We start from the raw sequence: 15,948 nt of genomic DNA on the forward strand, positions 1-15,948 counted from the left end.
TAAATCAATCCACTGGACTTTAACCCGAAAGTTCTTTGAAGACGTTTCACCTCTCATCCAAGAGGCTTCTTCAGTTCTGGTGGTGGTTGGTGTTGCCACAGCTTTAAACCTCCGTGAGGTGTGTCCAGGGCTATTATTTCAACGACCGATACCAAAACTCATCTGACTACTGACTCCACCTTAGGGGTAGAAGAAGTCAGGTGGTCCAAAACCCTCGATCTCTCTAGCCAGACTCTTCTCCTCTGTTGTTCCCAAATGGTGGAACAAACTACCAAACTCTGTGCGTTCTGCTGAGTCCCTTTCTACTTTTGAGAGACAATTAAAGACTTGATTGTTCAGAGAACACCTAGGCACTTAATCCGACTCCACCTTAGGGGTAGAATAAGTCAGGTGGTCCAAAACCCAGCACTTATTTAGCACTGACAGAGTTGGAAAAAAAGGGGTGGGGTGGGGTGGGCGAGGGCGGGGAGGTGGGGGGTGGGGGGTGGGGGGGGTTGGCACTTCTTCTGCAACTTGATGGCAACACCTTTGACCAATCACACTTGAAGCACTTTTTGCACTTACTACAGGTTTTTCCTTATGTCTGAATTCTTGCTTGCGTTGTACGTCGCTTTGGACAAAAGTGTCTGCTAAATGGAATTGTAGACTTGTACTCAACGATGGTCATTGTGAGTATCGGTGGGGGTCGTTGAAATGCACAGATGTCACTGAGCCCTCATCTGCTAATGGTGGTCATTAGCATGAGTCTGCTGAGTAGTTCTTTTGGGGAGTTTTGAAAGGACCTGATTGTAAATTGGCGAAAGATGATGTCACAGACGACCCCACCCCCCGTTCAGAGAAGGCTTCTCTACTTTGACATGGATGGCTTCTTTCACTCCTCTCTCAAACCATCTGTCCTCCCTGTCCAAAATCTGAACACTGAACATTGGTGTCCTCAAGGAAAGTCCAATGGATTGATTTAAAGAACTTTGGATAACCATGACCTGGATGAATGAGAACCTACACAGACAGTGGAGATTTGACTTTCCTAGTTCCAATATTCAGCACTTCCTCTGCTGTGTGAGGACCCAGAGTTAGTCTGTAATGAGATTCCTCAGAGTTCCATCTGATGCAACCGGTAAGTATATATTAATGTGTGAAAAAAAGTGTTCACGCCCACGCACCACACGCATGCATTATTCAAACACGCTTGAAGTGAGGAGCAAACAAACCGGTCAGATAGCCAGAGGAAGGTGAATGTTTGGATCTTTTTCATGGCTCATTCGGTGACATTCACCCCTCTAACCACCTGTAATGAACTCACAGCACTGCGAGCACATGCACTGACGTTTTCCACGCGCTGGCCTTTTAAACATCCTCACCGCTCGTGTAGCTAATCATCCGCCGAGCGAAGTGACACTCTGTTATGGATACAGCACTCAGTTTAATATCAGGAGGCAAACACAAAGGGAGGGTGTGCTCTCTGATCTGATCTTTATTCACTGTGAGACCTGCTTCAGCAGAGACACAGAAAAAGGGAGATTATGTTTACATCAGCGGCGTCAAACTCCTCCTAGTTCAGGTTCCACATTCAGCCCAGTTTGATCCCAGTGGGCTGGACCAGTAAAACCACAGCATGATAACCTATAAATAAACACAACTGCAAATGTTTCCTTTGTTTCAGTGCAAAAAAGTTCACGTTTAATGAATTATCTTTATACAAAACATCAATAACAACCTGATATTTCTTAGGAAAAGTAAGTTCAACTTCAACAACATTCAACCTCAGTTTATCATTTCCACATTACAACTTCCAGATCACAGAGTGTCTACAAAGGAACACAACATTTAGTCACATCTGGATCTGAACGATGTAGTATTTTACTCTATGATCAAAACGACAAAAGTCAGACAAAAAAAAACAAAAACGACAAAATATTACAGAAATGAGAAATAAAAATAGCAAAAGCGAGACACAAAACAACAAAAAAATGAGGCAAACGACACGAAACAAAGCAAAAAAGAGACAAAGAATTTAACCGAAAGGTTACAAAGCGACAAAAAATAAACAAACGACAAAAGCGAGACAAAAATGACACCAATGAGATCAAAAATGACAAAAGCAAGAAACAAAACGACAAATCATGAGGCAAATGACAAAAAAAAACAAAACAAGAGACAAAGAATTAGACAAAAAGGCTACAAAGAGACCAAACAATGGACAAACGACACAAACTAGACAAAAAAATGACACCAATGAGATCAAACATGCCAAAAGCGAGAAACACAACGATGCAAAAGTGGACAACCAACACAAAATGGCACAAACGATGCACAAAACAGCGTATAAAGCGAAGCACAAAATGACAAAAAATGTGAGCGAGACAAAAAGGAAACAACAAATGACAAAAATGAGAAACAAAACGACAAAAGTCAATTTAAAAAAGACAAACAACAAAACAAGAGAAAATATTACAAAAAATGAGACACAAAATGACAAAAATAAGAGACAAATGACACAAGACCAAAAAAAAAAATTAACGCAAAATTACAAAAATAAGACAACACCAGCAAGACAAAAAGACACAACACAACAAAAACAAGACAAAAAGCAAATAAAGCAAAACACAAAATGACCAAAACTGAGACAAAAAACACAAGCGAGACAAATAGGAAACACAAAACGCCAACAACATGAGACAAACGACAAAAGTCAGACAAAAACGGGACAAAATATTAGAAAAATGAGACACAAAAGAACAATGAACAATCTAGTATTTTACTTTATGATCAAATCAACTTGTCATGGTCTAGAAATGATTTTAAATTTATAGTTTTACTAATTTGTCCCGTGGGCCGGATTGGACCCTCTGGAGGTCCAGTTTTGTCCCGTGGGCCGCATGTTGGACACCCCTGCTTTACATCCTTGTTGTTGTGCAGCAGTGTGCATTTGTGTGTGTTTTTGTTTCTATAGGACAGCATGCAAATGACCACGCATGGCTGCTGGAGACTTGCTAAATGGGATTCTTGAGGACGACGTTTGTCCTTTGCTGCGATTCTAAAATTACCGCCGACACCTTGAGCAGAGACAGAAAGTCGTTGGGATGTGAGCGAATAAGTTCCACGTGGTTCGGCCGTGTGCCGAGCTGTTTGTTGTCGCTCTGTGTCGACGCACGGCTAGGAGCTGTCGCAGGAGCGCTGTGGGGGGAAGCATTTGATTTGCAAATGAAGACGCACAGTCACAGGTGTGTTTGTTCCCCATGGGGATGATTTGCAACTGAATAGGCGTGCTGCACCGGCCGACTTCTAAGTTCTGACAAAATGCTTCGAGGGGAAAAACAGGCGGGCGCACCGAGGACGCGCCGTTTACCAATGTTGTACCTTTTATCAATAGAAGCCGTGAAAACACCTTTAGTTACAGCCGGAGAGTGGCTCTATTAAAATTCAACCCGGTGCTGTTTACACTAACTTTCCAGTCAGTGCTCACATTCTGTTCAAGGTCGTCTCTCGTTACGCTCACACGTGTGTGTAGCTGTGGGTTTGTGTGTGTGTGTAGTTGCGTAATTGTGTGTGTGTGTGTGTGTGTGTGTGTGTGTGTGTGTGTGTGTGTGTGTGTGTGTGTGTGTGTGTGTGTGTGCGCTTGTGCATGCAAACCAAATGACAACAACAAGGTCTCACTGGAATTCAAATCTTAAATGCTGCCAGATGTCCGATTGTGTCATTTTTCACGTTCAAAGTACGCGTGTTAGCATGAGTGTACACTGTAAAAAAATGCTTGTACGTTTTACGGTGAAAATCTGTAAAATCTAGACACGGTTTGAATCACCGTAAATAAGTTAATCAGGAGAAAAATTATTATTTTCTCTCTTGAAAAATGCATTTCCCCTCTCCTGCACAGTTTTTAATGGAAAAATGAATAATAATACTTTAATTTTTGCATTTAATTCTCCAAAAAAATACAGTTTTTCACAGTTAAATGTACATGTTGTTGTACTGGTTATGGAAACATGCTGCAATATTTAGAACATGGCAATTTCTGCTTTTATTACATGTATTTATGTGTTAAAAACTGCAATTTTGCTAAAAAATACACAGATATTTACATGTATATTCTCAAATTTTTAAAGTTTGAAGCTTTTTTTTTAACAATAAAATATTAAAATATGAAGTAAAGCACATTTTTAACCCTAAAATCAACAATATCATTTCATTTCTTGATCGTAACTGTAGAAAATGTTTTCTGGTAGCATTCTGGCAAACACAGCTTCTGGAAATTTACTGTAAAAAAACATTTTTTTACAGTGTAATGGAAACATGCTGTAATATTTAGAACATGGCAGTTTCTGCTGTTATTACATGTACTTTTGTGTTAAAAACTGCAATTTTGCTAAAAAATACACAGATATTTACATGTAAATTCTCAAATTTTTAAAGTTTGAAGCTTTTTTTTAAACAATAAAATATGAAATGAAGCACATTTTTCACCCTAAAATCCACAATATCAGTGCATTTCTTTATCGCAAATGTAGAAAATGTTTTCCGGTAGCATTCTGGCAAACACAGCTTCTGGAAATTTCCTGTAAAAAAAACAACATTTTTTTACAGTGTAATGGAAACATGCTGCAATATTTATAACACGGCAATTTCTGCATTTATTACATGTAAAAAATACAGTTTGTTACGGTCAAATTAATGTACTTTTGTGTTAATAACGGACATTTGCTTGAATATTTATGACAAAAATGCTGTACTGTTTATAATTAGTTACACAGACTTTATTTTATTTGGTATTTTCATGTAGATTTTTGAATTTTTAAAGGTTAAGACTTTTTCTTTTACAGTAAAATATGGAATGACGCACATTTTTAACCCTAAAATCAACGATATCGATACATTTATTTATCGTAAATGTAAGAAATGTCTTCCGGTAAAAACAGCATTTTTTTACAGTGTACTCCGGCCAGCTGTTTCTGAACGACCCGTAGCCTCACCTCTCTGTACCTCCCTGTTGAAGCAGCGCAGGTGTTTCCTCTGATAGCTCTGTGTCTCTCTGACCAGGAAGTTGCAGCCGTCCACGCCTTCCCGGCCAAAAGACCGACGTCCAGCAGCCTCGCTCAGACGGACCCATCAGCTCATCAGACCATGGCCTCGCCTCAGGACGCCGCTCTCTGTGAGTGTTTTCTCCTTTCTCACGTGGGGATCGTGTTTTAACAGCAGAGTTCTGAAAGTTATTCTGCTCTGATGCAACGTCAGATGTGTTGTAAGGCATTATCGGAGGCCCGGCTCTGCGGTTGCATCAGGGTTACAACAACTACTCCGTCAAGCCAACAACAAAGGCTGCAGGATGCTTAATGCAATGCTGTGTCCCATTTGTTCTGAGAGATAAACATTTGGCAGAAAAGCCCGTTTTGAAAACTAGATTGTTCATTTCCAGATAAGGCCGCCTCCCTGGCAGCTTTTTTAATGGGAATCCGGGGGTTTGCTAGATACCGGGCTTCCATTAATGCGATAGCAGCGCTGCGGTGGCTACCTACAGTTTGTTTTCACTCACAGATAAAGCTTACAGTGTGAGGTACAGTCCGTTTTTAACTCGCTGGCCTCTCAGGTATCACACAGTGTTGACTTCGTGTGGGTGAGTGTGGCTTCTGTTTGTATTTGTGTGTGTAAAAGAGAAATCGGTTCACAAACTCTGCGTTAAGGTGGTAGTCTACCCTAATTTATTAAACAACTTATTTCTAAACAATGCAACCAGTCAACACAAAACTTGGCACAAAGAAAGATAGATTTAGTAGAACAGTGTGCGCCAATGACATCGGACCATCGGTCAAATCCGATTTGTGTACCAAAAGTTCGGTAAAACTTACGACATTACTGGTCTCATGTCCGGTGTAATTTTTTTCCTGTAAATCACCCTAAAGTCGCCGAGAATCACCAAGGGATAATGCAACATCGTGGGGACAGCCATTTTGTATGATGACGTTATGTCACATGATCACGTCGTGATTCCTGGTTACAAGTACAAATTCAAGTTTCTGCAGGAGCGTGTGAAAGTAGCGCCAAAATGAAGCTGAGAGCTGTTTTTCTGGTCAAATTGGACGTATATGGTGAGTAATTCAATGGTAAAAGTGGATGGTGGTATGGTAGAATGGAGTGGGAGGGTGTAGTGACGGTGGCAGTGCATGTAGATGGTAATTTACCAGGTGTACAATGAGAGAGGGTGGATGCTGAGCTAGATTTGGCTATTGCTATGAGAGTATGAGTATTGGCCCCCACTGTGACTTGACTTGTTTCTATCTTCTACTCTTTAAACCTACGCATGGGCTGTTTCGGGGCTTTCTTGAGCTAGAATCTTGATCTTGGTTTTATACATACCTGCAAACATAATTAATAAAGTGGTAAATTTGGATAACAATTATTAAAATTAAATTATACATCAACTTTTGGTACATTTGTGCATAAAATATTCGGTCCAGTAAAAACTGTTTCGGTCCAGTAAAAAATTACTGTTTACTGGTCCACGGTGCAGTAATAAATTGTGCCCATTCGCGCAGACTGGTAGAAGCATTTTACATTTAGCTAAAGTCTGCCACATTTTATCGTTTCCATGGTAGCAATACAAAAAATCCTGTGGAAAAAATATCTTCAAAAGGAAAATAGCTATCAACACCAAATTTGGTGTGCTGACTCCTTACGTTGTTATCATAGACTGTATATAAAGATGGACGTAGCATCTGGCTCCAAAATTGAAGCCCACCCGGAAGTGTCAAAAACTTGCAATATCACACCGTCCACTAGGGTTGGCTCCAAAAAGCTTTTTCTCCGTAGACCCCAATTCATTTTTGGAAAAAATGAAATTTGATAGACTGATGTTCTACAGCTCAGGATTTTTTCCTGTTAGTTTTCATGGTCAAAATGAGAGATCAGGTGGCCGATCTTAAAATAAATCAATACTGAATTTTAAATAAATCGTTAAATTTGGCGGAGCCAGGGGGCGTGGCTATACTTGATAGACAGTCCCATAGACTGGTCCTGCCCCTAGTTGCTCTCCGGTCCAGCCTGTTTGATGACGCTTTTTACATCACTGGCTCCAAAAAATCCAAAATGGCGACCAGGAAGTAGCAAAATCCGGGCTTCATTTTCTCGGCGTTGAAACCAACGAGTGATGTCACGGTTAGTTTACGCCTGGTTGTTATGTATGTTTTAAGCAGACAGATTTTTACTTCATCTAATATTTCTGCTCAAATAAAAAAGGACTCTTTTCATGGTTATCATTCAAGTATACAAAAATAGGAAAAAATGTCTAGTTAAAACATAAAGCACTATGAAACATATAAGCAGTCCAAAAATGAAGGCGATACATCATGTTCCCTTCTCTCCAGGCTTTCCACAATCTCGCACTTTGAAAAATTCTGAATCTATCTACTCTTTCTTCTGTCTTCTCTCACCATTTTTTAATAAAAAATTGTTTTAAAAAATGCCAAAATAACAAGATTCAAAGAGATTGTCGCAAATAAAAGTTGGCTTGCAGATGTCGATCGCTAGGTACGGTTGCAACTAGAAGGCAAATTCACACAAAATTTTCAGGTTAGGCCTACGATAAGGCTTATATAGTTAGGGGAAGGTTTCAAAGGGGTTATGAAAAAAATACATGCAATTTGAGGGTAGGAAGACTGGTTATTGCTGTTCATTTTGGTTGCTATGGTGGTTGCTAGGCCAAATTAAATGGCATACTCCGACAAAAACTTGTTTTTTTTAAGATATTCCTTTATATGCTGGCAAAAAAAGCAATAAAAGTACAATAATGAAGTAAAGTCAAAAAAAGGAAAAATAAAAATGTTCAAAAATTTCAAGTTTTAACTCTTAGTTATAGGTAGACTACTACCTTAAAAAACATTTGTTCGAATCTAAAACACTTCACATAGAGCAGTGATTGTAGCTGTGTTAATGTTTGTTCTTTTCTGTGCTCTGGCAACACAGATTGAGTGTTTACATGCCAAACTATTGCAAATTGAGCCTGAAAAAAGATTGCATGATTGGTAGAGGTAGGAATCTAAAGTGATGGATGCGTTGACAGGCCTTGAAATGGTATCGAGGTGCACACACACACACATGCTCACAAAGTCAGCCACGCACCGACACTCCACATGTTCATGCAGCCCGGATGAGCGTCTTTCCATCTCCACCTGAGATCAGTCGGGCTTTCGCGTTGCGGTTCACGTCTCTAAATCTCTGCGCCATGTCTAAAATTGGAGCTTGTTGATGATCCCCGGCGTTGTCCCGACTGAGCGACGGCTTTTTGTCTTGGCTGACAAGTTGACGGTGACAGCGCCGCCTCGTCTGCCAGGTCAAATGACAGACGGTAGTGACGGAGGGTAAGAAGCTGCAAAGCCACGACGTTTAAATAAAGCGCGGTGGCAGAGTAACTATGCTTTAAACAGATGCAAAGCTCACCTCTAAATCTCCACACCGCTGCTCTCCGTAAACAGGCTTCCATGTCCACATGTTCGGTCTCATATTACAACAGAATCGCAGCCGTGGAACTGTGGCTTTCTTTCTGGCACACACAGTAGGGCAAGCAAAACAGGGATTCTTTTGTTCTATTATTTAAAAGTTGTGTGTGTAGAAGTATCTGAATTTATTTAATTAAGTCTGGGGCTGATTAAAGCTTGTCAAACCGGATTCACCCAAGAGAATATCTCAAAGTCTGCAAATGCTGCCAGTTGGAGGTAGATTTGCCAAAAGACTGTTTTCATTTTAATTAATCTCCTCCCAGATTTGCCTGCCTAATGATGATGTCTTTATAATATCATCCTGTGAAAAAACAACATTTGTCACTTTCAGAATTTATGTCCTCAGTGACTGTGACGGCACACAACTATCTTTGAAGACAACTTTCCGGTTTTAAAGATGTTGCTCACAGATTAGCAATGTCTCTGCACTTGTTGGTTTGCGACCCTCATAATTACACCATTGATGCCTGCAGTTGCCCCTTTGCTAATGATTGATTCACTGTTGTTTTTTTACCATGTTATCGTGTCTGTTCTCTCATCCCCTGAATTTCATCTTTAAAGTAGCATTCAGAAGTAAATTTTCGAAGATAAAGTATGATCTTCCTGTAAAGTCCAGCGCTTTGTTGTCCGATCCATCCACCCCAACCTCCTCCCTGCAAGGAATTTGCGACTCTCCTTACTTCCTCTTTTGGTCCCATCATAATTATACAGCCATTAAAGGACTTTATCAGTATAACTATGGGTCATAATGTGAAAATTGAGGAAGCAGTTGGTTAGCTTAGCAGGAGGAAGCAGCTAAACAGCCTCTGGAATAAATAGTCTCAGTCCAAAGTTCTTGAATGAGTTAATAATTTTTTTTTTGGCTTAGTTGGCACCCTTAGCTCACCCAAACATCCTGGTAGAGTCCCTTTCTGTGAGGACCTGAGACAGACTGTTTACCCGCTTACATTTCCTGGTTTTCCTTTAAAGTTTAAAGATTTTGTGTTAATTATTATTCTTTAAAATGTGGCCCGAATAATAAGACATTCCTAACTTGCAGACAAAGAGAACTTGTCTTCCATGTAATGTACTTTTGGCTGTTTTTCCAAATGAAAGCTTCCGTCATCACACGTGATTTGTTCACAGACCATCGAAAAGCAAACACGTGACGACTCTTTCTGTTTTCACAGTTTCTTGACTGTTTTGCACTTTCTTTTCAATAGCGTAGTGTAGCTATTTGGGGTTGAGAACGTGTTAGCATTGTGTTCTCACTAGGGCTGGACCTGAATATCCGAATATTCGTTCGCTACGGTGGGATCCAGATATTAATTTTGGTATCCGCATATTCGCGCCCCCCCCCCGGTCGGACGTTACGGGGCGGAACGAAAATGCGGTGTTAATGTCTTCCCTCCGTCTTCGACCCACATCTGCTCATATCGGAGCTTGTTTCTTCCCTTCGCCACACTTCGGCTCATCCCGGCGTGTTCGGCTCATCTCGGCTCCTCCATTCCTGTTTGTTACCACCACCCAAATGGCCGGGTTGCCCGCAACTCTGACGTCACGCTTCACTTCGTTGCATAAACACAAGACAAGATGCTGAAGACCTCCGCTGTTTGGGAATTCTTCAGTTCAACTGAAGACAAAACGAAGGCAAAATTTGGACCCGGGAGACCAGACGAACGGATCCGACTATTCGGGCCGTCTCTGCCACAAGCCCCGCCCACCGTCTGACGTTACGGGGCAGAACGAATATTCGGATATTTGTCGGGCCCGAATATCCGGAGACCAGAAACCACTATTCGGGCCAGCCCTAGTTCTCACAAACCAAAACACCAGGTGCAAAACTCTCTAAGTCATTAGTATTAATTAGCACAACTCTTCTGAACCCAGATACAGATCCTCAGCTTCACTGTAAATCTCTTTATTGGCAGCGTCCTCCAACAAATTGAAGATCTCTTTCAGCGCTTTGTTCACTGGGAGTTATTTTAGTTTAAAACTCATTTGACTGTGGACACACTCTGGACCTCCGTTTGGGGATATTCAAAGGCCCCTTCATTTGGTATTCTACTGGAGTGTGTTTATTTTCCTCTTTCGGAAAAGGAAATCCATGTGCAATTTCAGTGGGATTATCAGCAGAGTGCAGCTTCTCCTCGAGCCCGATAACCGAGCTTTCCTCCAGTCGATGTGCTGCCAGCGGCTCCTCATGGGGTGGGCTCCTGAGAACACCTCGTGTCTCGTATGTGAGGCTGGTAAATAGTCGTGATCACAGCAAATAATGTAGAGAGAATGGACATGGAATGGTTTGTGCAAGGCTGTACAGGCTGGATTCTCTGCTGTATTGTCGAGCAGGATGTAGGTTAAAGAAGACTGACTGCATGGCCCTGGGCTGATCTGATACAAACAGGAGGTCACTCCTTTAAAAGAGGACCTTTGCCATTGCTTGAGGGGAGTGTATGTCCAAGAAAAAAGAAAGCGGTGCAAGGACAGAAAGCAAGAAAGACAACAAGCAAGGAAGCACAATGGTAGGACTTCACCGATTACCTGTGTCTGCCTCGATGGTTAAAAATGCTCCCACTGCTTTGGCATTCTGTGCATTTAAAGAGCCTTCTTTGAGAAAGGATCGTCTTCAGTACAGACATTGAGTTTGGTTTTTAGATGAAGCAAAGGTCCCACTAAGACGAGGGTGTAAAACTCATCTCAGTTCAGGTTCCTCGTTCAGCCTAATTGACGTCAAATGGACTGGACCAGTAAAATCACAGCATAATAATCTACAACTAACAATTCCACATTTTGCATTTGTTTTAGTGCAAAAATGTTCACATTTAAGGAGGTCACAGAGTGTCTACAAAGGACAAAAGACAAAAAAACAACAAAAACAAGACAAAATATTACAAAAATGAGACACAGAGCAACAAAAAATTTGACAAATGACATGAAACAAAACAAAAAAGAAAAAAAATTGGACAAAAAATTTACAAAGCAACAAAAAAATGGACAAGCGACAAAAAATAGACATAAAATTAGACAAATGACACAAGTGGGACTAAAAATGACAAAAGCAAGAAATAAAACAACAAAAAGTAGACAAACAGAACAAGCGAGACAAAAGACACAAAACGACAAATACAGCAAAACGCAAAATGACAAAAATGACGCAATAAACACAAGCGAGACTAAAAGGAAACACAAAATGACAAGAACGAAAGACAAAACGACAAAAACGTGAGACAAACGACAAAAGTCAGACAACAGAAGGACAAAAAAAAACAACAAAAACAAGACAAAATATTACAAAAATTAGACACAAGATGGCAAAAGAACAATCAACAATCTGGTATTTCACATTATGATCAAGGTCTCAAAGTTATTTTTACATTTGTAGTTTAACATATTTGTAAAGACAAAGACAAAATGACTTGAAACTTGTCCAAAATCACTGGAAACTTGTCCAAAATCACTGGAAAATTGTCCAAAATCACTGGAAAATTGTCCAAAATGACTCGAAACTTGTCCAAAATGACTCAAAAATTGTCCAAAATGACGTGAAACTTGTCCAAAATCACTGGAAACTTGTCCAGAATCACTGGAAAATTGTCCAAAATGACTCGAAGCTTGTCCAAAATGACTCGAAACTTGTCCAAAATCACTGGAAAATTGTCCAAAATCACTGGAAAATTGTCCAAAATGACTCGAAACCTGTCCAAAATCACTGGAAAATTGTCCAAAAATAACTCAAAAATTGTCCAAAATCACTGGAAAATTGTCCAAAATAACTCAAAACTTGTCCAAAATGACTCAAAAATTGTCCAAAATGACGTGAAACTTGTCCAAAATTACTGGAAACTTGTCCAGAATCACTGGAAAATTGTCCAGAATGACTCAAAAATTGTCCAAAATGACTCAAAAATTGTCCAGAATGACTTGAAACATGTCCAAAATCACTGGGAAATTGTCCAAAATGACTCAAAATTGTCCAAAATGACTCAAAAATGGTCCAAAATGACTTGAAACTTGTCCAAAATCAATGGAAAATTGTCCAAAATGACTCAAAAATTGTCTAAAATGACTATAAAATTGCCCAGGATAACTCAAATTGATCAAAATGACTCAAAAATTGTCCAAAATAACTCAAAGATTGTGTCATAATTGTGTCTGTTACATGTGAGGCAGTAACAGTTCATATCTTCTCTCTGACACTTTACAAAGTCGTCCCGTGGGGCGGATTGGACCCCCTGAAGGGCTGCATGTTTGACACCTCTAGTCTAAATCATTTACCAGTTTGATAGCATTCAAGGTTGAGCAGCTTTTTGCTGGAAATATTTAACTCAAGGGATGACACACAGAAACAGATCTTTGTTTTGGTAAGGTTTATTAGCAGACATCTATTTTAAAGGAGACTCTCCTGCTGAGAGGTAGATAAGATGCCAGCGCTGCTATAAATGGACCCAGAGCCAGCAGTAGATTAGCGTAGCTTAGCATCAGGACAGGAAGCAGAGGGAAGGAGTTAGCCTAGCTTTCAAAAAGTCTACAAATACTCCCAACAGCACCTCTGAAGCTTTACAAAGCTGAACAACTCACAGATGTATCACAAATATGTTTTAAATCATCATTTCTTTGTTTTCTTTTTGCTTTACTGTTGCGCCGTTGTAGTCAGCTAATTAGATGGAGTCTGACTCACCGCCTCATCATCCCAGAAAGCAGAGGAGAAGCATCAAACCTGTTGTTAAAAAGGTCGTATTTTAACCCCACAGAGCCCAGCGTAGCGCCACGGCTATGACTCCATATTCATCTTTGATAGGTGGTACATTTGAAACCAGATAACAATCGGTCATTATTTTTACAGGTAAATGTGAAGACAAATGTTTTACACATTCACCAGGTCTCAGAGCACTTTTTGTTGCAGTGATGGGTTTGTAAAAACACACAATAAAGCGCACACAACAAGAGTCTTTGTAAACGATACCATGGGATGCTGTAGAACTTTTTTACATTTCAAATTTGAGGGATACAGTTTTGGTATTTTGAAATATATGTGGGGAAAAAAAAGTTATTTTTTAGGTTTATTGCACTTGAATGCAGTAGTTAAGACACAAGTCCATGTATATTATTAAAACTTCAAAAATTGCCCAAAATGACTGGAAAATTGTTCAAAATGACTCAAAAATTGTCCACAATGACTCAAAAAATTTCCAAAATGACTAAAAAATTGTTCAAAATGACTCAAAACTTGCCCAAAATTACTCGAAAAGTGTTCAAAACGACTGAAAAATTGTCCACAATGACTTAAAATATGTCCAAAATGACTCAAATTGCCCAAAATGACTCAAAAATTGTTCAAAGTGACCCAAACTAGTCCAAAATTACCTAAAACTTGTCCAAAATGACTCAAAAATTGTCCAAAATGACTGGAAAATTGTCTAAAATTACTCAAAAATTGTCCACAATGACTCAAAAAATTCCAAAATGACTCAAAAATTGTTCAAAATGACTCAAAACTTGCCCAAAATGACTCAAAAAGTGTTCAAAACGACTAAAAAATTGTCCACAATGACTTAAAAATTGTCCAAAATGACTCAAATTGTCCAAAATGACTCGAAAATTGTCCAAAGTGACCCAAACTAGTCCAGAATTACTTAAAGCTTGTCCAAAATTACTCCAAAAGTATCCAAAATGACTTGAAACTTGTCCAAAATGACTCAAAAATTGTCCAAAATGACTCAAAAATTGTCCAAAATGACTGGAAAATTGTCCAAAATGACTCAAAAATTGCACAAAATGACCCGAAAAGTGTTCAGAACGACTCAAAAATTGTCCACAATGACTCAAAAAGTGTCCAAAATTACTCAAAAATTGTCCAAAATGACTTGAAACTTGTCCAAAATGACTGGAAAATTGTCCAAAATGACTTGAAAATTGTCCAAAATGACTTGAAACTTGTCCAAAATGACTGGAAAAGTGTCCAAAATGACTCAAAAATTGTCCAAAATGACTCAAAAATTGTCCAAAATGACTGGAAACTTGTCCAAAATGACTCAAAAATTGTCCAAAATAACTTGAAACTTGTCCAAAATGACTGGAAAAGTGTCCAAAATGACTTGAAACTTGTCCAAAATGACTCAAAAATTGTCCAAAATGACTCAAAATTGTCCAAAATGACTCAAAAATTGTCCAAAATGACTCCAATCTTGTGTCGTAGTTGTGTCTTTTACATGTGAGGCAGTGTGGATGAAATCTATCTGTGCTGAGTCATAAAACGCTTCGATATTTAACCTCTATAAAGTGTCTTCCGTCTCACAGTGTGGGACGTCTGTGTCTATAAGTCCGCTGTGACATAAGGTTAAGGGCATGTTGGGTACCTCAATTCTTACAGCTAAAAAAGCTCATCCACTCAGACTCTTCCCCCCAAGTCCTTCCTATTTTTTACGAAGGGGGACTTCTAAAATAAAATCAGCTGTCACTGGATGCCGGGGCCTCACTGAGCTGTGGAGCACTGCTGGAGCTGGTCTCCAAGCCTCACTGTCCGTCTCTGAAACTGGGCGACCAAACCCGTTTTATTCTCTGGAGTTGGATTCTATTGTTGTTTTACTTAAAGAGCAACACTCACAGAAGGTAAGCAACATGTGCAGCCCGTCAGGACGGAGCCTTGTATCGACTGTCAGAGGGTTTTTTGAAGTGATTCTCCAAGTGGACGGAGAGAGACTGGAAAAGCCGGATGACATTTCAGCTGATAATGAGTCAGTCTGGTGGAGCCGGGCGGCAGACAGTAGACGTCTTTAAAGTAGAATCAGAACTGAGATGAAGTGGACGGGTTGTGTCTCTGTGATAGTGTAGAATGAGGGTGCTAAACATGCGGCCCGTGGGCCAAAACCGGCCCTCCAGAGGGTCCAATCAGGCCCACAGGAAGACTTTGTAATTATAAATCTGTAAAACTGAAAATTTAAAATCATTTCTAGACCATGACAAGTTGTTTTGATCATAAAGTAAAATACTAGATTGTTCTTTTGTCATTTTGTGTCTCATTTTTATAATATTTTGTTGTTTTTTTTTGGTCAGACTTTTGTCGTTTGTGTCATGTTTTTGTCGTTTTGCGTTTCCTTTTTGTCTCGTTCATGTCGTCTGTCTTATTTTTGGCATTTTGTTTCTCACTTTTGTCGCTTTGTGTCTCATTTTTGTCCATTTTTTTGCCGCTTTGTAACTTTTTTGTCTAATTGTTTGTCTGTTTTTGCTTTGTTTTGTATCGTCTGCCTCGTTTTTTTGTCATTTTGTTTCTCGCTTTTGTCATTTTGCGTCTCATTTTTGTAATATTTAGTCTTGTTTTGTTGTTTTTTTGTCTTTTTCTGTCATTTGGTTTCTTGTTTTTGTCATTTTTTTTGTTTGTCCATTTTTTTATGTTATTTTGTGTCTCGATATTTTGTCTTTTTTGTTGTTTTTTGTCTTTTCTTGTCTGACTTTTTGTCATTTGTGTCACGTTTTTGTCGTT

The 15,948-nt window shown here is 39.4% G+C and overlaps 1 protein-coding gene and 1 long non-coding RNA gene across 2 annotated transcripts in view; one reads left to right on the top strand and one right to left on the bottom strand.

The window, feature by feature from the left end:
* The window catches only part of LOC127532183 (uncharacterized), an 809,822-nt gene that overhangs the window by 568,409 nt on the left and 225,465 nt on the right, over positions 1-15,948 (bottom strand). The window lies entirely within an intron of this gene.
* The window catches only part of LOC110964222 (xin actin-binding repeat-containing protein 2-like), a 101,287-nt gene that overhangs the window by 45,353 nt on the left and 39,986 nt on the right, over positions 1-15,948 (top strand). The window contains exon 2 of the mRNA XM_022212882.2: positions 5,038-5,149. Within this exon, the coding sequence (XP_022068574.2) occupies positions 5,038-5,149 (112 nt within the window). The remainder of the gene's footprint in view (positions 1-5,037; positions 5,150-15,948) is intronic.

Source organism: Acanthochromis polyacanthus, chromosome 22 (genome assembly GCF_021347895.1).
Source record: "Acanthochromis polyacanthus isolate Apoly-LR-REF ecotype Palm Island chromosome 22, KAUST_Apoly_ChrSc, whole genome shotgun sequence".
Taxonomy (NCBI): domain Eukaryota; kingdom Metazoa; phylum Chordata; class Actinopteri; family Pomacentridae; genus Acanthochromis; species Acanthochromis polyacanthus.